Source organism: Oncorhynchus mykiss, chromosome 5 (assembly GCF_057628025.1).
Source record: "Oncorhynchus mykiss isolate SJ-2025 chromosome 5, ASM5762802v1, whole genome shotgun sequence".
Lineage (NCBI taxonomy): Eukaryota > Metazoa > Chordata > Actinopteri > Salmoniformes > Salmonidae > Oncorhynchus > Oncorhynchus mykiss.
This window is the reverse complement of record NC_143026.1, coordinates 73194914-73216688: the sequence shown is the minus strand read 5'-3', so window position 1 is coordinate 73216688 and position 21775 is coordinate 73194914. Positions and strand designations below refer to the sequence as shown.

Below are 21775 nucleotides of genomic sequence, written 5' to 3'. Positions count from 1 at the left end.
TTTGTGTCTGTAAAATGAATCATGCGAGAAATGTCAGTGTAAACGTTTTTATGCGCAAATAGATATAATCATCATATTGAAGTAAACTTGAAGTCACACGATGACGTGTGGTCCTTCCACTACGACTAGTCGAGAAAGCATGCCGTTTAACAGGCTACAGATATGAATGATGCACTTTCACCACCCTGTGAAATTCAAGGTGATGAGCTTGATGCTCCTTTCAATAAATATCAAGGATCTTTTTCTGTTGACATGATAATCAATGCATGGCTGCAGTTTGACAAATAAAAATAATAATATTCTCATCATGTAGGCCAGGGGTACTCAACAGGTCTAGAGCCTGCTGGTTTTCTGTTCCAGCTCATAATTAATTGAACCTGCCTGGTGTGCCAGGTCCAAATCAGTCCCTGATTAGAGGGGAACAATGAAAACAAGCAGTGGAACTGACTTCGAGGTCCAGAGTTGACTTTGAGGGATGTAAAGCTACACGTGCGCTCTAGCCAAAAGCACGCAGATAGGAGTTGAAAATGCGATTGAAACCCATTTAACTTGTATTTTTTTATTCGGTACCTGGGAATTTAATCTGAAAAAGGTATTATGTGCACTACTGTACGTCATCATATACAGCCATTCATCTGCAACAAGTCAATTTGATGGAAACATCTCTGCTGGGAATACGCACATAGTCTTTATGTGGATTTTAGAACATACACTACTGTTCAAAAGTTTGGGGTCACTTAATTTTTGTTTTTGAAGGAAGCGCACATTTTTTTGTCCATTAAAATAACATTAAATTGATCAGAAATACAGTGTAGACATTGTTGATGTTGTGAATAGCTGGAAACGGCAGATTTTTTTTATGGCCCATTATCAGTAACCATCACTCCTGTGTTCCAATGGCACGTTGTGTTAGCTAATCCAAGTTTATAAGTTTAAAAGGCTAATTGATCATTAGAAAACCCTTTTGGAATTATGTTAGCACAGCTGAAAACTTGTTTTGATTAAAGAAGCAGTAAAACTGGCCTTCTTTAGACTAGTTGAGTATCCGGAGCGTCAGCATTTGTGGGTTCGATTACAGGGTCAAAATAGCCAGAAACAACTAACTTTCTTCTGAAACTCGTCAGTCTATTCATGTTCTGAGAAATGAAGGCTATTCCATGCGAGAAATTGCCAAGAAACTGAAGATCTCGTACAACGCTGTGTACTACTCCCTTCACAGAACAGCTCAAACTGGCTCTAACCAGAATAGAAAGAGTAGTGGGAGGCCCGGGTGTACAACTGAGCAAGAGGACAAGTACATTAGAATGTCTAGTTTGAGAAAACGACGCCTCACAAGTCCTCAACTGGCAGCTTCATTAAATAGTACCCTCAAAACACTAGTCTCAATGTCAACAATGAAGAGGCGACTCCGGGATGCTGTCCTTCTGTCCAGTGTCTGTTCTTTTGCCCATCTTAATCTTTTATTTTTATTGGCCAGTCTGAGAGATGGGTTTTCTTTGCAACTCTGCCTTGAAGGCCAGCATGCCTGAGTCGCCTCTTCACTGTTGACGTTGAGGCTGGTGTTTTGCGGGTACTATTTAATGGCGCTGCCAGTTGAGGACTTGAGGCGTTTCTAAGTGAACCCAAACTTTGAACGGTAGTGTGTGTATGCGTGTATGTATACAATGTCACCAATTGGATGGAAACCTAGCTAATGAATTCTATATTTTTTTTAAATCTCTGAATTTCCTGGAATTTCATTGGAACTGACCCCAACCCTGGTGTGCTACTACCTTCAGCAATAAATACGCTTTTTTTGAAAGAGTTCCATTGTCCTTCACATTTTGCTGAACCTCCTCTTTCCTTCAGTTTGCTCCTTACATTTTGGGGTTGGAAAGTGAGGTAACGGCAGTGATCCCTTCCTTTTGTGTGTGTGTGTGTGTGTGTGTGTGTGTGTGTGGAGAGCTTGAAGATGCTAAAGCCATTAACAGGGCAGTGAGTATACAGGATACAGAACCTGGTTGCGCTGTCAGGGGAATCTGCTGTTGGACTAACACACAGCCAGTGAAATAAAGAAAAGCACTCTACGCAGACACTTCTCACACAGTACTGGCTCAGCTCCCCAACATACACTGACACAAACAGGCTCCCTTTCACAGTATCCACACTAGAGGTCGACCGATTATGATTTTTCAACGCCGATACAGATTATTGGAGGACCAAAAAAGGCGATGCCGATTTTTTTTTTTAAACGGCCAATTCTTATTTATTTGTAATAATGACAATTACAACAATCCTGAATGAACACTTATTTTAACTTAAATATAATAAATCAATAAAAATAAATAATGAAACATGTTCAATTTGGTTTAAATAATGTAAAAACAAAGTGTTGGAGAAGAAAGTAAAAGTGCAATATGTGCCATGTAAGAAAGCTAACGTTTAAGTTCCTTGCTCAGAACATGAGAACATATGAAAGCTGGTGGTTCCTTTAAACATGAGTCTTCAATATTCCCAGGTAAGAGATTTTAGGTTGTAGTTATAGTATTTATAGGACTATTTCTCTCTATACCATTTGTATTTCATATCCCTTTGACAATTGGATGTTCTAATAGGTACTTTAGTATTGCCAGTGTAACAGTATAGCTTCCGTCCCTCTCCTCGCTCCTACCTGGGCTCGAACCAGGAACACATAGATAACAGCCACCCTTGAAGCAGCGTTACCCATCGCCCCACAAAAGCCGCGGCCCTTGCAGAGCAAGGGGAACAACTACTCCAAGTCTCAGAGCGAGTGACGATTGAAACGCTATTAGCGCGCACCCCGCTAACTAGCTAGCCATTTCACATCGGTTACACCAGCCTAATCTCGGAAGTTGATAGGCTTGAAGTCATAAACAGCGCAATGCTTGAAGCACAGGGAAGAGCTGCTGGCAAAACGCACTAAAGTGCTGTTTGAATGAATGCTTACGAGCCTGCAGCTGACTACCATCGCTCAGTCAGACTGCTCTATCAAATCATAGACTTAATTATAACATAATAACACAGAAATACTTTGGTCATTAATATGGTCGAATCCAGAAACTATCATTTCGAAAACAAAACGTTTAATCTTTCAGTGAAATACAGAACCGTTCCGTATTTTATCTAACGGGTGGCATCCATAAGTCTAAATATTGCTGTTACGTTGCACAACCTTCAATGTTATGTCATAATTATGTACAATTCTGGCAAATTAGTTTACAATGAGCCAGGCGGCCCAAACCGTTGTATATACCCTGACTCTGCGTGCAATGAACGCAAGAGAAGTGACAATTTCACCTGTTTAATATTGCCTGCTAACCTGGATTTATTTTAGCTAAATATGCAGGTTAATATATACTTATATATATACTTATATACTTTTCTGTATTGAGTTTAAGAAAGGAATTGGTGTTTATAGTTAGGTTTATGGTTACAGTCGTGCAACGATTGTGCTTTTTTCGCAAATGCGCTTTTGTTAAATCGTCACCCTGCGTTGCATTGATTATATGTAACGCAGGACACGCTAGATAAACTAGTAATATCATCAACCATGTGTAATTAACTAGTGATTATGATTGTTTTTTTAACGATAAGTTTAATGCTAGCTAGAAACTTACCTTGGCTTCTTACTGCATTCGCGTAACAGGCAGGCTCCTCGTGGAGTGCAATGAGAGGCAGGTGGTTAGAGCGTTGGAGTAGTTAACTGTAAGGTTGCAAGATTGAATCCCGGAACTGACAAGGTAAAAATCTGTCATTCTGCCCCTGAACAGGCAGTTAACCCACTGTTCCTAGGCCGTCATTGAAAATAAGAATGTGTTCTTAACTGACTTGCCTAGTTAAATAAAAATATTAAAAAATCTGCCAAATCGGTGACCAAAAATACCGATTTTTGATTGCTATGAAAACTTGAAATCGGCCCTAATTAAAATCGTCCATTTCGATTAATCGGTCGACCTCTATTCCACACTACTGATCTAAGTGACAGATTTGACTCCAGGTCTGAGGATCCACATCAGCATCATACAGGAGCCACACAGAGCCCCAGTTTCAGGGTGGGGGTGTTGGGTAGTGTTGTGTGGACTTACATAGGCCAAACTCAGAGTGTAAAATGGAGCTGTGTGTTTGAGAGAGAGGTGTTGAGAATCAAAGACCAGCAGAGAGACAGAAACCACAATGGGGGTCAGAGAGAGGATATAGGATTCTGAGCAGGGCCAGGGAACTAGGGCAGAGTGGTGGGCAGGGCTGAGGGCATCAGACACCAGAGGTAAATTACATTTTCTACTTAACATACCTGTGAGCTTTGGTGTCTGGAGCCTTGTGGTGCCACGGTCTGTGTGTGCGAGTGTGTCTGGGTGTTTTGTGTGTGTGTGTGTGTGTGTGTGTGTTCTCGTGTCTGGAGCCTCGTGGTGCGTGTTTACAAAACCTGTCTGGCAGGAGGAGCCAGAACAGGCTTAGGATGTACAGCCAGGGGTTAAGAGGGGGGCAGTGGGGCGGGGTGGAGAGTTGGGGTCAGTCCGGGAAGGAGAAGCCAGCCAGAGCTCTCCTCGCTCAAAGAACTATCCTGTTAACACAGCCCCATCCGCAGGGAGAGGAAGTATGTCTCAGAGCCCTGCAGCACCAGGGAAGCCCAGGGGACTCAGCAGTCTGGGTGTTTAGGAAACAGCTCTGACAGAGAACAGACATCCAGACCTCCTGCAGAATGACTGAACAGCAATTTGTTCCCCAGCTCCCTGTGAGACGAGCTAGCCCTCCTACTGCTTGGTTTTAGATCATTACACAAACCCTGTTTGTCTGAGTATTGTTCTGGATGAAATTTCTGGCTTTAGTGCTAAAACATCTTATTGGGAATCATTCTGCCGCATGACTAATCGACTGCCTTAGGGATCATTGACAATCATTGACCATTTCCGCCAGGGCATTCACATAACGTCTACCCCAACCTGGTGTTTAAGTTGTATACTGTAAATGTCCACCGTTGGCAAGCCTGACTATTACTTCTGACTGAGGGAATGTCTGCTAGTAATTAGCTGTAAACATTTGTTGAATTCCAACCCTCTGTGTGCAAGCTACGTGTAGTCTTCACATCTTGCTTTGTTATGAATGATTCTGCTGCAAAACTATTTTCCCTTTTTAGGGATAAAATATACATGACCAGCACTCCTGGTACTTTGTTGTCAACAATCTAATTGTTCATTGTTGGAAACAGTAAGCCATTACTTCACACCAACTCTTGTTCCTTCATCAATTGCAGAGAAGCCCAGAGGAAGTCCAGGAGTCATCCAGACAGCCAGTAGAAGTACACTATGCAGGGTGTGGTGGGGGTGAGGCAGGGAGTGTCGTGGAGCCTGTGTGCCCTGCTCTGCCTCTCTTTCTTGGAGCAGAGCCAGTGCAGGGGCTCCAGACAGGCTAGAGAAACCAAGGAATATCCCCTGCTCAGGGCCAAACGAACTCCCACAGAAGACGTCAAGAAGTGCTCCTACACCTTTCTGATTCCCCAGCAGAAGATCACAGGTCAGTGTTTAGTCTTCTGTGAAGACGTCTATTTTACACCTTGTCACGTGACTTCGAATTAATCTAATGCCCATCATCAGGCCCCATCTGTGCCAGTGCAACGGGCCCCGAGCCGGACAAGGAGCGTGTGACACGGATGGACATAGCTGACGTAAGAGAGGTGCTGTTCAAGCAGAGAAGGGAGATTGAGACCCTGCAGCTGGTGGTGGACGTGGACGGCAACATGGTGAACGAGATGAAGCTGCTCAGGAAGGAGAGCAGGAACATGAACTCCAGGGTGACCCAGCTCTACATGCAGCTGCTTCACGAGATCATCAGGAAGAGAGACAACTCTCTGGAGCTGGCCCAGCTGGAGAACCGGGTTCTCAACGTCACCTCAGAGATGCTGAGGCTAGCCTCCCGCTACAAGGTTAGAACGCCACGGTGGAACTGAAACGCAACGTGGTTAATGTTACTTTCATGTAGAGGTGAAATTGAATGAAGGAGTGTGCTAGAAGCAGAACACTGCTATAATATGGAACTTTAGAAGGCCAGCACTCACTTAATATAGCTGGGGACAATATTTAGATGTGCCTATAGCACATGTAATGTTGCTAACATCTGTTAGAAATATATCAAGACACTTCTGGTTTTTATGTTAACTTCTCTCTCCTGCCACAAGGAGCTGGAAGGGCGTTTTGCAGCGATGGCGGGGGTGGTGAACAACCAATCTGTGCTGATCGCTGCGTTGGAGGAGCAGTGTCTGCGGACCCTGGGGCGCAGTGAGATGCAGGTGGTCCCCCCGCTGGTCCAGGTGGTCCCAGAGAACATCCCCGTCAACAGCCGATTCACCAACGAGATACAGAGGGATCACAACAACCGGGCATTCCCACGGGGGTCACGCATGGACTCCCCCACCGCCTCTCCATTTGGACTCAACCCGCCGCCACCGCAGGGCACGCTCACCTCAGAAGGTACGTGCCAAATAACCCCGGGAGGGGTGGTTAGCGTTAATGAGACAAAGACTGAATAATTGTGTCCATTTACCAGAGCATGTCGAGTTGGTTAGAAGCAGTACTGGTATGGCAATTTCTGAATTAGGCAGAAGCTAAACTCACAGTAGGCCGGGCAGACATTTCACATGTCTAATTGTCAGAGACGCTAAATTAGAATTGCGGCGGCCAATGGTGCATGTAATTTGGTGAACGCCTGGTGAAAGGGGAAACGGTCTGGACAATGGGCCGGCTGTGGTCCAGTGGGTTCATCCCTGGCAGGACAGACAGCGCAGTGAGATCACACATTCCTCTCAGTGCCTCTGGGACAGCTGGACTGGCTATAACCTACTGCTGGCGCGCGTGCTTGTGTATATGGAGTGAGTTCTAGAGAATTACACTGGGACCGGAGAGTATCTGTTAATCTGAGCTCTGGGAGTAAATATGTATTTCTGGGCGTATGGCTGGACTAAACTCAGTGCTGGCTTAAATGGGCCTTTGTGAGGATTGGCAGATATACAAACTGAGATAAAGAACTGCAGTGTAACACTGAGCAGGCACTCAGTGGCAAACACACAACACATTCGCACAGCTGGCTGGTCAGAGCCAGGCTATAACCTGACCTCTGGCTGGATGATGCAAGCATATTCTGGCGTACGAGCCAGGCATACATACAGTGGGGATAAAGACAGCTCTACCTGCAGTTAATCACTGATCAGACACCCACACCACTGAAAACAGAACATAAAAAGGCCAATAAATGAAATATATATATATATATAAAAAATACAGTCGCTAGTAAAAGTCCACACACACCTTGCATAGTCTTTTCATTTATGTTTAAGATATCATCTAAAACAGGATAAAAAAAAAGTTGCATCTTGATCTACACAACCTACATTTTCAAAGCGAAAGCAAAATGACAGAACATTTTCCAAAATACTAAGAAATACAAATGAAGCATGTATTGTTTGCATATATGTCTTCACACTCCAGTGTTAATACTTGGTGGAAGCATCTTAAGCAGACATTACTGCTCTGAATAAGATTCTACCAACCTTTCACAACTCCTATGGCAACATATATCCACTTCGCGGCTGAGCCGGTTGCTCCAAGACGTTTCCACTTCACAATAACAACACTTACAGTTGACCGTGGCAGCTCTGGCAGGGCAGACATTTGGCGAATTGACTTGTTGGAATGATGGCAACCCATGGCAGTGCCACGTTGAAAGTTACTGACCTCTTCAGTAAGGCCATTCTATTTGTCTATGGAGACTGAATGGGCGTGTGCTCAATTCTATACACCTGTCAGCAACAGGTGTGGCTGAAAAGTTGAATCTACATACTTTTGTATATATAGTGTATGCGCCGAGATTCATCCGACGGCATTGAGTTTACCACATCAGTCACCGGCTTCAATAATAAGTGCATTGACGACGACGTCCCCACAGTGACCGTACATATCCCAACCAGACGCCAGGGATTACAGACAACATCCACACTGAGCTAAATGCTAGAGCTGCCGCTTTCAAGGAGCAGGACACTGATCTGGACGCTTATAAGAAAATCCTGCGTCTGTGTGATCACGCTCTTCTTAGCCAATATTAATTAGGACTACCTGACATGATGACTCCTTGCTGTCCCCAGTCCACCTGGCCGTGCTGCTGCTCCAGTTTCAACTGTTCTGCCTTATTATTATTGGACCATGCTGGTCATTTTATGAACATTTGAACATCTTGGCCATGTTCTGTTATAATCTCCACCCGGCACAGCCAGAAGAGGACTGGCCACCCCACATAGCCTGGTTCCTCCCTAGGTTTTGGCCTTTCTAGGGAGTTTTTCCTAGCCACTGTGCTTCTACACCTGCATTGCTTGCTGTTTGGGGTTTTAGGCTGGGTTTCTGTACAGCACTTTGAGATATCAGCTGATGTACGAAGGGCTATATAAATAAATTTGATTTGATTCATTAGTAAGACCTTTAAAGAGGTCAACATTCACAAGGCCGCAGGGCCGGATGGGTTACCAGGATGCGTACTCAGAGCATGCGCTGACCAGCTGGCAAGTGTCTTACCTGACATTCTCAACCTCTCTCTGACCCAGTCTGTAACACCTACAATGTTTCAAGCAGACCACCCTATGTCCAAGAACACAAGGTAACCTGCCTAAATGACATTCGCCCTGTAGCTCTCATCTGTAGCCATGAAATGCTTTGGAAGGCTGGTCATGGCTCACATTAACACCATTATCCCAGAAACCCTGGACACACTCAAATTCACATATCACCCCAAAAGATGATGCAATCTCTATTGCACTCCACACTGCCCTTTCCCACCTGGACAAAAGGAACACGTGAGAAGGCTGTTCATTGACTACAGCTCAGCATTCAACACCATAGTGCCCTCCAAGTTCATCACTAAACTAAGGACCCTGGGATTAAACACCTCCCTCCAACTGGATTTTGAACTTCCTGATTGGCCTCCCCCAGGTGGTGAGGGTAAGGAACACATCCACCACGCTGACCCTCGAGATAGGGGAGTAGCTTAGTCCCCTCCTGTGCTCCCTGTTCACCAACGACTGCGGATGACTCCAACATCATAAAGTTTGCCGACAACATGATGGTGGTAGGCCTGATCACCGATGAGAGCCTATTAGGGAGGTCAGAGACCTGGCAGTGGTGCAGGACAACCACCTCTCCCTCAACATCAGCAAGACAAAAGAGCTGATCGTAGACTACAGGAAAGGAGAGCTGAGCACTCCCCCATTTACATCGACGGGGCTGTAGTGGAGCGGGTCGATAGATTCAAGTTACTCGGTGTCCACATCACATCACCTATCATTGTCCAAGCACACCAACACAGTTGTGAAGAGGGCACAACAATGACTCTTCCCCCTCAGGTGGCTGAAAAGATATGGCATTGGCCCTAAGAATCTCCTAAAGTTCTACAGCAGCATCGAGAGCATTTTGACTGGCTACATCACCGCTTGGTATGGCAACTGCTTGGCATCTGACTGCAAGGCGCTACAGAGGGCAGTGCGTGTGGCCCAGTACATCACTGGGGCCGAGCTCCCTGCCACCCAGGACCTCTATACCAGCCAGTATCAGAGGAAGGACCAAAAAATTGTAAAAAGACTCCAGTCACCCACGTCATAGACTGTTCTCTCTGCTACCGCATGGCAAGCGGTACAGGAGTGCCAAGTCTTGGACCAAAAGGCTCCTTAACAGCTTCTATCTCCAACTCATAAGACTGCTGAACTATTAATAAAATGGCCACCCAACAATTTACATTGACACCCACCCATTTGTTTTTACACTGCTGCTACTCACTGTTTATTATCTATGTATAGTCACTTTACCGCTACCTACATGTACAAATGACCTTGACAAACCGGTACCCCCTGTATAAAGCCTCGTTATTGTGTTAGTTATTTTTTGTTTTTTTACTGTAGTTTATTTAATAAATATTTTCTTAACCAACAATGCAGTTCAATAAATAAAGTTAAGGGCTTGTAAGTAAACATGTAAGGTCTACTACACCTGTTGTATTTGACGCATGTGCCGAATAAAGTTTGATATGATTTGATTAACTTTTTGGCCTAAATTAAAAACCAATACAACACAGAGTGAAACCCTCAGAATTTTCAAGTATTTTGGTGGCAGCATCATGTTATGGGTATGCTCGTCATTGGCAGGGACTGGGGAGTTTGTAAAAATCAATATGAAAGGAGTAAAGCACATGTAAAAAGGAAAAGCCCTCAGACTTCTGAAAACTTAACCCTGGGAGAGTTTTATTTTTCATCGAAACAATTACACACATTTGAATGCTGAATGTTCCTGAGTGGTCTCGTCTCAAATCAGAGCCAAAGTTTGAATATTACTGTCCATCAATGATTCCCAACCAAATTTACTGAGCTTGAGCAATTTGAACAAAAACAAAATGGACATCATACTAAGAGTTGTGAAAACTTGGTATATTATTATTCAAAAAGATTCACAGCTCTAAAAGACTGCCAATGGTACTTCCACTAAAAATTAACTCTGGGTGTGAAGACATAAGCAATTAAGAAATATATTAATGTTTTTACAGTGGTGTAAAGTAAAAAATACTTTAAAGTACTACTTAAGATGTTTTTTCGGGGGTATTTGTACTTTTTAGATATTTTACTCCACTACATTCCTAATGGAAATAATGTACTTTTTACTCCATACATTTTCCCTCAATCAAAAGTATGTTACATTTAGAAAGCTTAGGACAGGAAAATGGTCAAATACACACACTAATCAAGAGAACGTCCCTATTCATCCCTACTCCCTCTGATCTGGCGGACTCACTAAACAAACACTTTGTTTGTAAATGATGTCTGAGTGTTGTTGTGCCCCTGGCTATCCATAACATTTTTAAACAAGAAAATCATGCCGTCTGCTTTGCTTAATATAAGGAATGTGAAATACTTTGACTTTTACTCACTATTTTACTGGGTGACTTTCACTTTTATTTGAGTAATTTTCTATTAAGGCATCTTTACTTTTAATCAAGTAGGACAATTGGGTACTTTTCCACAATTGTTTTTTTTGTAAATTTTTTAACAAATTTCCTCTAACTTTCTTTTACTTTGAAAATGCTGAGTAGGTTGTGTAGAGGAAAAATGCAATGTAATCCCTTTTTAGAAATAATTTAAGGAAGCAAAATGTGAAGACTGGGCAAAGGGTTGGGACTATGCACTGTACACTATACCTATTCAAATCCTAGATTACAGGCCTAGATTACAGTCAGAAGACCTAATCAGCTGGAGAAAGCTGAGAGACCCGAATCAACTAACTCTCTCCTGACTAGTGCCCACAAAAACACATCTCCAATGTGAGCAAGATCATTTTCAGCATGAAACCAATTTGCAGGGTGATAATACTTCTTGGAAATACCTCTGAAAGATAGGGAAAGAGCATTTTATTATGACTGGAGATTTGACCGTGGTGGTTTGAAGACCGCAGAGCGGGTTTAAACAAACAGATGGCTGACAATGAACTTACTGCAACTGTCACTCACTAGAATAATGAGCTAGGGCTATGTCCTGGGGAAATAGTGAGGTGAAACTGAGAAGACAGATGGAGCATTTGATTACGGAGGAAAGAAGAATCTCTGGTCGGTCTTTGGGTAAAGTGTAATGGCGAGGAAAGTCAGACTAATCTCGAGGTCAAACTGCCACTACCTGTCTCTAAATGGGCAACTCTCAGGCCTGCTGTGGGCCAGCTGGCATCTGTCTTATATAAACCCTTCAGCGGGGAGTACTGTAGGGCCACAGCTACTGTGCCAGGTCAATAGGTAGGGCTGTGAACATTAAAGCATTAAAATGTTTCAACAAAGTTGGGATACTTAACATTAAGAAAAACCCCTAACCGAAAAACGTTTCATAACCCCACCCTTAAAATCACAGTGCATTTATCGCAAAACATTTTCTGTGTTATAGTCGATAGGCTATAAAATGGACATTTGTGTAATTCAAATAAAACCAGAGAGGAAGAGGTGAACTTCAGGCAACTTTGGTTAATTTGCAAGGCAAGAAATTGCGAGATGCAGATTACCCCATCCTCTCTCTCCCCCTTGGGCAGGCCTGCCTGCAGGGTCTCTTTGCTAATGATGCAAGTGTGTGTTCAGTCTTTGGTCTGTTGCATGCAGAATATTCTATCCTATTCATGGCACTGATGTCACCGGGATACAGAGGTATCTTCGGGACAGTCTTGCGAGTACCAGGTAGCCTACTAATTTTTGCCTCATAATATGAAATTACAGTAGGCTATCTATCGGTAGCCTTTATTGATGACCCTTTTCAGACATAATGGAATGTGGCCCCCTGAAAGTGCCTCGCCTACACCATGTTTATTTGTCCGTCAGGGTAGTTGCTGGAAGGCTACACTATGGATATTTAAACGCCGACAAAACCTTCTTTGTAATATTTCAGTTTTGGAGAATCTCTTACACAATGCGTTAGTTATTTATAGTAATCCTAGGTGTAAAATGGTAAATAATGGATATTTCTCAGGAAGTATTAAAATTGTCAAGAGGAGTAAAACAATTGTCCACTATCAACATGTTCAAAAGTTTGGGGTCACTTAGAAATGTCCTTATTTTTGAAAGTAAAGCAAAAAAAAAAAAAAAAAGTCCATTAAAATAACATCAAATTGATCAGAATTACAATGTAGACACAATTAACTCTGTAAATGACTATCGTAGCTGGAAACGGCTGATTGTTAATGGAATATCTACATTGGCGTACAGAGGCCCATTATCAGCAACCATCACTCCTGTGATCCAATGGCATGTTGTGTTAGCTAATCCAAATGTATAATTTTAAAAAGGCTAATTGATCATTAGAAAATCCTTTTGCAATTATGTTAGCACAGGTGAAAACTGTTGTTCTATGACATAATATTGAAGGTTGTGCAATGTAACAGCAATATTTAGACTTAGGGTGGCCGCCCGTTCGATAAAATACGGAACGGTTCTGTATTTCACTGAAAGAATAAACGTTTTGTTTTCTAAATTAGTTTCCGGATTTGACCATATTAAATGGCCAACGGCTCATATTTCTGTGTTTATTATATTATAATTAAGTCTATGATTTGATATTTGACAGAGCAGTCTGAGCGGTGGAAGACAACATCAGGCTAGTAAGCATTCATTCAAACTTACCTGCGTTTGCCAGCAGCTCAAAGCAATGATTGAAGCACAGCGCTGTTGATGACTTCAAGCCTATCAACTCCTGAGATTAGGCTGGCAATACTAAAGTGCCTATTAGAACATCCAATAGTCAAAGGTATATGAAATACAAATGGTAGAGAGAGAAATAGTCCTGTGTCATAATTCCAATAATAATTCCAATCTAAAACTTCTTAACTGGGAATATTGAATAAGTCGGAATATTGAACAACCAGCTTTCATATGTTCTCAGCAAGGAACTTAAACATTAGCTTTTTACATGGCACATATTGCACATTTACTTTCTACTCCAACACTGTGTTGTTGCATTATTTAAACCAAATTGAGCATGTTTCATTATTTATTTGGGACTAAATAGATTTTATTTATGTATTATATTAGGTTAATGGACTGCACCAGATTTGCCAGTTCTTGCTGTGAGATGTTACCCCACTCGTCCACCAAGGCACATGCAAGTTCCCGGACATTTCTGGGGGAATGGCCCTAGCCCTAACCCTCCAATCCAACAGGTCCCAGACATGCTCAATGGGATTGAGATCCGGGCTCTTCGCTGGCCATGGCAGAACACTGAGAGTCCTGTCTTGCAGGAAATCATGCACAGAATGAGCAGTATGACTGGTGGAATTGTCATGCTGGAGGGTCGTGTCAGGATGAGCCCGCGGGATGGGTACCACACGAGGGAGGACGTCTGTGCCCTGTAACGCACAGCGTTCAAATTGCCTGCAATGACAAGCTCAGTCCGATGATGCTGTGACACACTGCTCCCAGACCATGACGGACCCTCCACCTCCAAATCGATCCCGCTCCAGAGTACAGGCCTCGGTGTAGCGCTCATTCCTTCGACGATAAACGCAAATCCGACCATCCTGGTGAGACAAAACCACGACGCATCAGTGAAGAGCACTTTTTGCCAGTCTGCGTGATCCAGCGACGGTGGGTTTGTGCCCATATGTGATGATGTTGCCTGTGATGTCTGGTGACAACCTGCTTTAACAACAGGCCTTACAATCCCTCAGTCAAGCCTCTCTCAGCGTATTGAGGACAGTCTGAACACTGATGAAGAGATTGCGCGTTCTTATGGTAACTCGGGCAGTTGTTGCCATCCTGTACCTGTCCCGAAGTTGTAATGTTCGGATGTACCGATACTGTGCAGGTGTTCTTACACGTGGTCTGCCACTGCGAGGACGATCAGATGTCTGTCCTGTCCACTTGTAGTGCCGTCTTAGGCGTCTCACAGAACGGATATTGCAATTTATTACACTGGTCACATCTGCAGTCCTCATGCCTCCTTACAGCATCCCTGCAGATGAGCAGGGAAGCTGGGCATCTTTCTTTTGGTATTTTTCCAGAGTCAGTAGAAAATCCTCTTTAGTGTTCTAAGTTTTCATAACTGTGACCTTAAATTGCCTACCGTCTGTAAGCGGTTAGTGTCTTAATGACCGTTCCACAATTCCATGTTAATTGAACAAGCACGGGAAACAGTGTTTAAACCCTATACAATGAAGATCTGTGAAATTATTTGGATTTTTACTAATTATCTTTGAAAGACAGGGTCCTGAAAAAGGGAAGTTACTTTTTTTGCAGATAGATATACACACACACACACACACACACCCGAGTGGCGCAGTGGTCTGAGGCACTGCATGTCCGTGCAAGAGGCGTCACTACAGTCCCTGGCCCAAATCTGGCTCTAGTACATCCGGCTGTGAATGGGAGTCCCATAAGGCGGCGCAAAATTGGCCCAGTGTAGTCTGGGTTTGGCTGGGGTAGGCAGTCATTAAAAATAAGAATATCCATAACCTTTTTGTGATAGGGGGCAGCATTTTCACTTTTGGATGAATAGCGTGGTCCAGAGTGAACTGCCGGCTACTCTGTCCCAGATGCGAATATATGCATATTATTATTAGTATTGGATAGAAAACACTCAGAAGTTTCTAAAACTGTTTGAATGATGTCTGTGAGTATAACTTAACTCATATGGCAGGCGAAAACCTGAGGAAAAATCCAACCAGGAAGTGGGACATTGAGGTTTGTAGTTTTTCAAAGCTTGGCCTACCGAATACACATTGAGAAATGTATAAAGTTGCACTTCCTACGGCTTCCACTAGATGTCAACCGTCTTTAGAAACTTGAATGAGGATTCTACTATAAAGGAGGGGCTCATGAGACCTCAGTTAGTGTTCTGGCAGAGTGCCTTGGTCTCATGACGTGCGCTCTCGACAGATTTACCACGCGTTCCAGTGCTTTTCTACAGACAAAGGAATTCTCCAGTTGGAACATTGATGTTTTATTGATGTGTTATGTTAAAAACATCCTAAAGACTGATTCCATACATCGTTTGACATGTTTCTAAAGGACTAACGGAACTTTGAGTTTTTGTCTGGACGAAGTGCCTGCGCCTCATGAAGATGGATTACTGGGCTGAACACACTAACAACAAATGGCTATTTGGACATCAATTATGGACTTTATGGAACAAATCAGTCATTTATTGTAAAACTGGGGTGCCTTCTGATGAAGATCAAAGGTAAGTGAATATTTATGGTTTTATTTCTAACTTTGTTGACTCCAAAACGGCGGATATTCCTCTGGCTGTTTTGGGTTCTGAGCGCCGTTCTCAGATTATGCTTTTTCAGAGGGAGCTCTCAGAGTGAGTTTTTGCGCAACTGAGAAAGCCGCCATTGTTCCTCTCGCTGTTATTGAAAAACCTACACACTCGGTTGATATATTATCGAATATATACACTGCTCAAAAATAATAAAGGGAACACTTAAACAACACAATGTAACTCCAAGTCAAACCCCCAATAAAGGAGTGGTTCTGCAGGTGGGGACCACAGACCACTTCTCAGTTCATAAGCTTCCTGGCTGATGTTTTGGTCACTTTTGAAATGCTGGCGGTGCTTTCACTCTAGTGGTAGCATGAAACGGAGTCTACAATCCACACAAGGGGCTCAGGTAGTGCAGCTCATCCAGGATGGCACATCAATGCGAGATGTGGCAAGAAGGTTTGCGGTGTCTGTCAGCGTAGTGTCCAGAGCATGGAGGTGCTACCAGGAGACAGGCCAGTACATCAGGAGACGTGGAGGAGGCCGTAGGAGGGCAACAACCCAGCAGCAGGACCGCTACCTCCGCCTTTGTGCAAGGAGGAGCACTGCCAGAGCCCTGCAAAATGACCTCCAGCAGGCCACAAATGTGCATGTGTCTGCTCAAACGGCCCGACGTCCACAGGTGGGGGTTCTGCTTACAGCTCAACACAGTGCAGGACGTTTGGCATTTGCCAGAGAACACCAAGATTGGCAAATTCGCCACTGGCGCCCTGTGCTCTTCACAGATGAAAGCAGGTTCACACTGAGCACCTGACAAGACGTGACAGTCTGGAGACGCCGTGGAGAACGTTCTGCTGCCTGCAACATCCTCCAGTATGACTGGTTTAGCGGTGGGTCAGTCATGGTGTGGGGTGGCATTTCTTTGGGGGGCCACACAGCCCTCCATGTGCTCGCCAGAGGTAGCCTGACTGCCATTAGGTACCGAGATGAGATCCTCAGACCCCTTGTGAGACCATATGCTGGTGCGGTTGGCCCTGGGTTCCTCCTAATGCAAGACAATGCTAGACCTCATGTGGCTGGAGTGTGTCAGCAGTTCCTGCAAGAGGAAGGCATTGATGCTATGGACTGGCCCGCCTATTCCCCAGACCTGAATCCAATTGAGCACATCTGGGACATCATGTCTCGCTCCATCCACCAACGCCACGTTGCACCACAGACTGTCCAGGAGTTGGCGGATGCTTTAGTCCAGGTCTGGGAGGAGATCCCTCAGGAGACCATCCGCCACCTCATCAGGAGCATGCCCAGGCGTTGTAGGGAGGTCATACAGGCACGTGGAGGCCATACACACTACTGAGCCTCATTTTGACTTGTTTTAAGGACATTACATCAAAGTTGGATCAGCCTGTAGTGTGGTTTTCCACTTTAAATTTTGAGTGTGACTCCAAATCCAGACCTCCATGGGTTGATACATTTGATTTCCATTGATAATTTTTGTGTGATTTTGTTGTTAGCACATTCAACTATGTAAAGAAAAAAGTATTTAATAAGAATATTTCATTCATTCAGATCTAGGATGTGTTATTTTAGTGTTCTCTTTATTTTTTTGAGCAGTGTATTTTTAAAAAAGACACGAGGATTGATTATAAAAAACGTTTGACATGTTTCTGTGGACATTACAGATATTATTTGGAATATACATCTGCGTTGTCATGACCGCTGGATTTCTGAACATAACGCGACAAACAAACATCAGTATTTTGGGTATAAAAATAATCTTTATGGAACAAAAGGAACATTTGTGTAACTGGGAGTCTCGTGAGTGAAAACATCCAAAGATCAAAGGTAAACGATTAATTTGATTGCTTTTCTGATTTCGTGACCAAGCTTCCTGATGCTAAGTGTACATGATGTTATGCTATGCTATCGATAAACGTACACAAACACTTGGATTGCTTTCGCTGTAAAGCATAATTTCAAAATCTGAGACGACAGGTGGATTAACAAAAGGCTAAACTGTGTTTTGCAATATTGCACTTGTGATTTCATGAATATTTTTTCGTAATATTATTTGACTGTTGCGCTATGCTATTCAGAGGTTGCTGATGAAAATTATCCCACTAATGGGATGGGTAGCGCCAAGAAGTTAAGAGGTTAACAAACTATAGTTTTGGCAAGTTGTTTACGACATCTACTTTGTGGATGACACAAGTCATTCCAACAACTGTTTATAGATTATTTCACTTATAGGCCTCCCGGGTGGCGCAGTGGTTAAGGGCGCTGTACTGCAGCGCCAGCTGTGCGATCAGAGACTCTGGGTTCGCGCCAAGGCTCTGTCGCAACCGTCACAACCTGCCGCGACCGGGAGGTCCGTGGGGTGACGCACAATTGGCCTAGCGTCGTCTGGGTTAGGGAGGGATGTCCTTGTCTCATCGCGCACCAGCGACTCCTTTGGCGGGCCGGGCGCAGTGCGCGCTAACCAAGGTTGCCAGGTGCACCAGCGACTCCTGTGGCGGGCCGGGCGCAGTGCGCGCTAACCAAGGTTGCCAGGTGCTTCCTCCGACACATTGGTGCGGCTGGCTTAAGAAGCAGTGCGGCTTGGTTGGGTTGTGTATTGGAGGACGCATGACTTTCAACCTTGGTCTCTCCCGAGCCTGTACGGGAGTTGTAGCAATGAGACAAGATAGTAGCTACTAAAAACAATTGGATACCACAAAAATTGGGGAGAAAAAAGGGGTCAAATTTAAAAAAAGAGATTATTTCACTTATTGTCGGATCCTGTCGGGTTGCATCACTGCCTGGTACGGCAATTGCACCATCAACAACCACAAGGTGGTGGTGCGGTCAGCCCAATGCATCGTCGGGGGCACACTGCTTGCCCTCTACAGCACCCGCTGTCACAGGAAGGCCAAGAAGGTCATAAAGGACCTCAGCCACACTACCAAAGCCTGTTCACCCCCCTACCATCTAGAAGAAGGAGACCGTACAGGTGCAACAAAGTTGGGACCGAGAGACTGATAAGACTGTTAAAACAGCCTCCGCCCAATACCCTGCCTTGAACATTAGAGACTGCTTTGCCTTACGTAGTCATTGAACACTGGTCACTATAATTATGTTCACATACCGTTTTTCCCACTTTATATGTACAATTGAAGTCAGAAGTTTACATAAACAAGTTTTAATGACCCCAACCTAAGTGTTTCAACAGCTCCACAAATTTATTGTAACAAACTGTAGTTTTGGCAAGTCAGTTAGGACATCTACTCTGTGCATGACAAGTAATATATTTCCAACAATTGTTTACAGACAGATTCTTTAACTTATAATCGTAATTCCAGTGGGTCAGAAGTTCACATACACTAAGTTGACTGTGCCTTTAAACAGGTTGTAAAATTCCAGAAAATTATGCCATGGCTTTAGAAGCTTCTAAAATGCTAATTGACATCATTTGAGTCAATTGGAGGTGTACCTGTGGATGTATTTCAAAGCCTACCTTCAAACTCAGTGCTTTTCTTGACATCATGGGAAAATCCAAAGAAATCAGCCAAGACCTAAAAAAAAAAATAAAGACTTGTAGACCTCCACATGTCTGGTTCATCCTTGGGAGCAATTTCCAAATACCTGACGGTACCACGTTCATCTGTACAAACAATAGTACGCAAAGGACAAACACCATGGGACAAAGCAGCCGTCATACCGCTCAGGAAGGAGACGCGTTCTGTCTCCTAGAGATGAACGTACTTTGGTGCGAAAAGTGCAAATCAATCCCAGAACAACAGCAAAGGACCTTGTGAAGATGCTGGAGGAAACAGGTACAAAAGTATCTATATCCACAGTAAATTGTGTCCTATATCAACAACCTGAACGGCAGCTCAGCAAGAAAGAAGCCACTGCTCCGAAACCGCCATAAAAAAAAGCCAGACTACGGTATGCAACTGCACATGGGGACAAAGATTGTACTTTCTGGAGAAATGTCCTCTGGTCCGATGAAACAAAAATAGAACTGTTTGGCCATAATGACCATCGTTATGTTTGGAGGATAAAGGGGGAGGCTTGCAAGCCGAAGAACACCATCCCAACTGTGAAGCACTGTGGTGGCAGCATCATGTTGTGAGGGTGCTTTTCTACAGGAGGGACTGGTGCACTTCACAAAATTGATGGCATCATGAGGAGAGAAATATGTGGATACATTGAAGCAACATCTCAAGACATCAGTCAGGAAGTTAAAGCTTGGTCGCAAATAGGTCTTCCAAATGGACAATGGCCCCAAGCATACTTCCAAAGATGTGGCAAAATGGCTTAAGGACAACAAAGTCAAGGTATTGGAGTGGCCATCACAAAGCCCCAACCTCAATCCCATAGAAAATGTGTGGGCAAAACTGAAAAAGCATGTGTGAGCAAGGAGGTCTACAAACCTGACTCAGTTACACCAGCTTTGTCAGTAGGAATGGGCCAAAATTCACCCAACTTATTGTGGGAAGCTTGTGGAAGGCTACCCGACACGTTTGACCCAAGTTAAACAATTTAAAGGCAACGCTACCAAATACTAATTGAGTGTATGTAAACTTCTGACCCACTGGAAATGTGATGAAAGAAATAAAAGCACTCTACTATTATTCTGACATTTCATATTCTTAAAATGGTGATCATAACTGACCTAAGACAGGGAATTTGTACTCGGATTAAATGTCAGGAATTGTGAAAAACCGAGTTTAAATGTACTTGGCTAAGGTGTATTTAAACTTCCGACTTCAACTGTATGTGTAGTCTCTCTCTCTCATATATATATATATATATATATATATGATAAAACCATCCCAGCGCTGCAGATTTTGCTGCGAAGAAAACCACAAGATTATTTGATTTGGTAGCTTGTTTTTGGTCACAGGTTCAGGAATGGCTGTAGAATTGCAACATTTACCTGGAACCAACTGTGCAAATAGTACTGCTCTGTGATTTGAAAAGTCAGTCAAATCAAACAATAATATAATCTTAGCAAAAACATGTATCTTTCATTTACAATCTTTAGAATTTATGAGAATAGAAAGGTTCAGAACTGTTGTGAAACACCACAGCACAGTTGAAAAATATTTGGCAAATAGAAATCAAAACTGGATGATGTTCGGAGATAGATGGGAGGGGTTGAGCTGAAGTGTGAGACAAAAAATAACACGATAACTAATGTATAATATACTGTGTTCGTAAAATGTCTATAGTATGTATAAGCTGGAAGTAGAAGCCTAAGTGTTGTTTTTCATTAGTTTACTCTAATTAGGGGAGGGGTGTTAGGGTTAGGGAAAAATATACAATGCCAAGTGTGTGCAAAGCTGTCATCAAGGAAAAGGGTGAATCTAAAATATATTTGACTTGTTTAATACTTTTTTTGGTTACTACATGATTCCATATGTGTTATTTCATAGATAGTCTACACTATTATTCTGCAATGTAAATAGTAAAAATGTAAGAAAAATTATTGAATGAGTAGGTGTGTCCAAACTGTACTGGTACTCTATAAATGGGGGATAGGAAATTATGCAGACAATTACGTTGACGGAAGCCACAATCTGCAATATTAAAGCTTATCACCCCCCCCAATATAAAAACAGCAGCTAATCAAATCAGCGACATTTGTTGTTACGGAAAACAAATAATGAACATTATGCCAGAGCAGAATTGTCACTTTTTTATTGTCTGAAAAGTTACCAATTGTAGCTATCATCATGTTACTGTAGCTGCGTTCTATGGCTGGAAAGGGTTGCAGTAGATAGAGCTTCATTAACAAACCCTAGTGGTCATACAGACGTAATAGGACCATTATTCTACATTGTACATTGCCATGGAATTTTAAGATCTTTTGAAAACGTTTTAACGCGGTTTAAACATTAAGCAAAATGTTACAAGACGCCTGACTGCTACGCCATCTTGGACTTAAGTTGCATGGACTCGCTCTGTGTGCAATAATAGTGTTTAACATGATTTTATGACGACTACCTCATCTCTGTACCCCACACATACAGGTAATTGTAAGGTCCC

The 21775-nt window shown here is 43.2% G+C and overlaps 2 protein-coding genes across 9 annotated transcripts in view; one reads left to right on the top strand and one right to left on the bottom strand.

The window, feature by feature from the left end:
• The window catches only part of ralgps2 (Ral GEF with PH domain and SH3 binding motif 2), a 138044-nt gene that overhangs the window by 41368 nt on the left and 74901 nt on the right, over positions 1 to 21775 (bottom strand). The window lies entirely within an intron of this gene.
• The window catches only part of LOC110524495 (angiopoietin-related protein 1), a 44284-nt gene that overhangs the window by 17497 nt on the left and 5012 nt on the right, over positions 1 to 21775 (top strand). For both annotated transcript variants that reach the window (XM_021604206.3, XM_021604207.3), the window contains exons 2-4: positions 5252 to 5511; positions 5592 to 5920; positions 6173 to 6464. In XM_021604206.3, the coding sequence (XP_021459881.3) occupies positions 5304 to 5511; positions 5592 to 5920; positions 6173 to 6464 (829 nt within the window). In that variant the 5' untranslated portion in view covers positions 5252 to 5303. The remainder of the gene's footprint in view (positions 1 to 5251; positions 5512 to 5591; positions 5921 to 6172; positions 6465 to 21775) is intronic.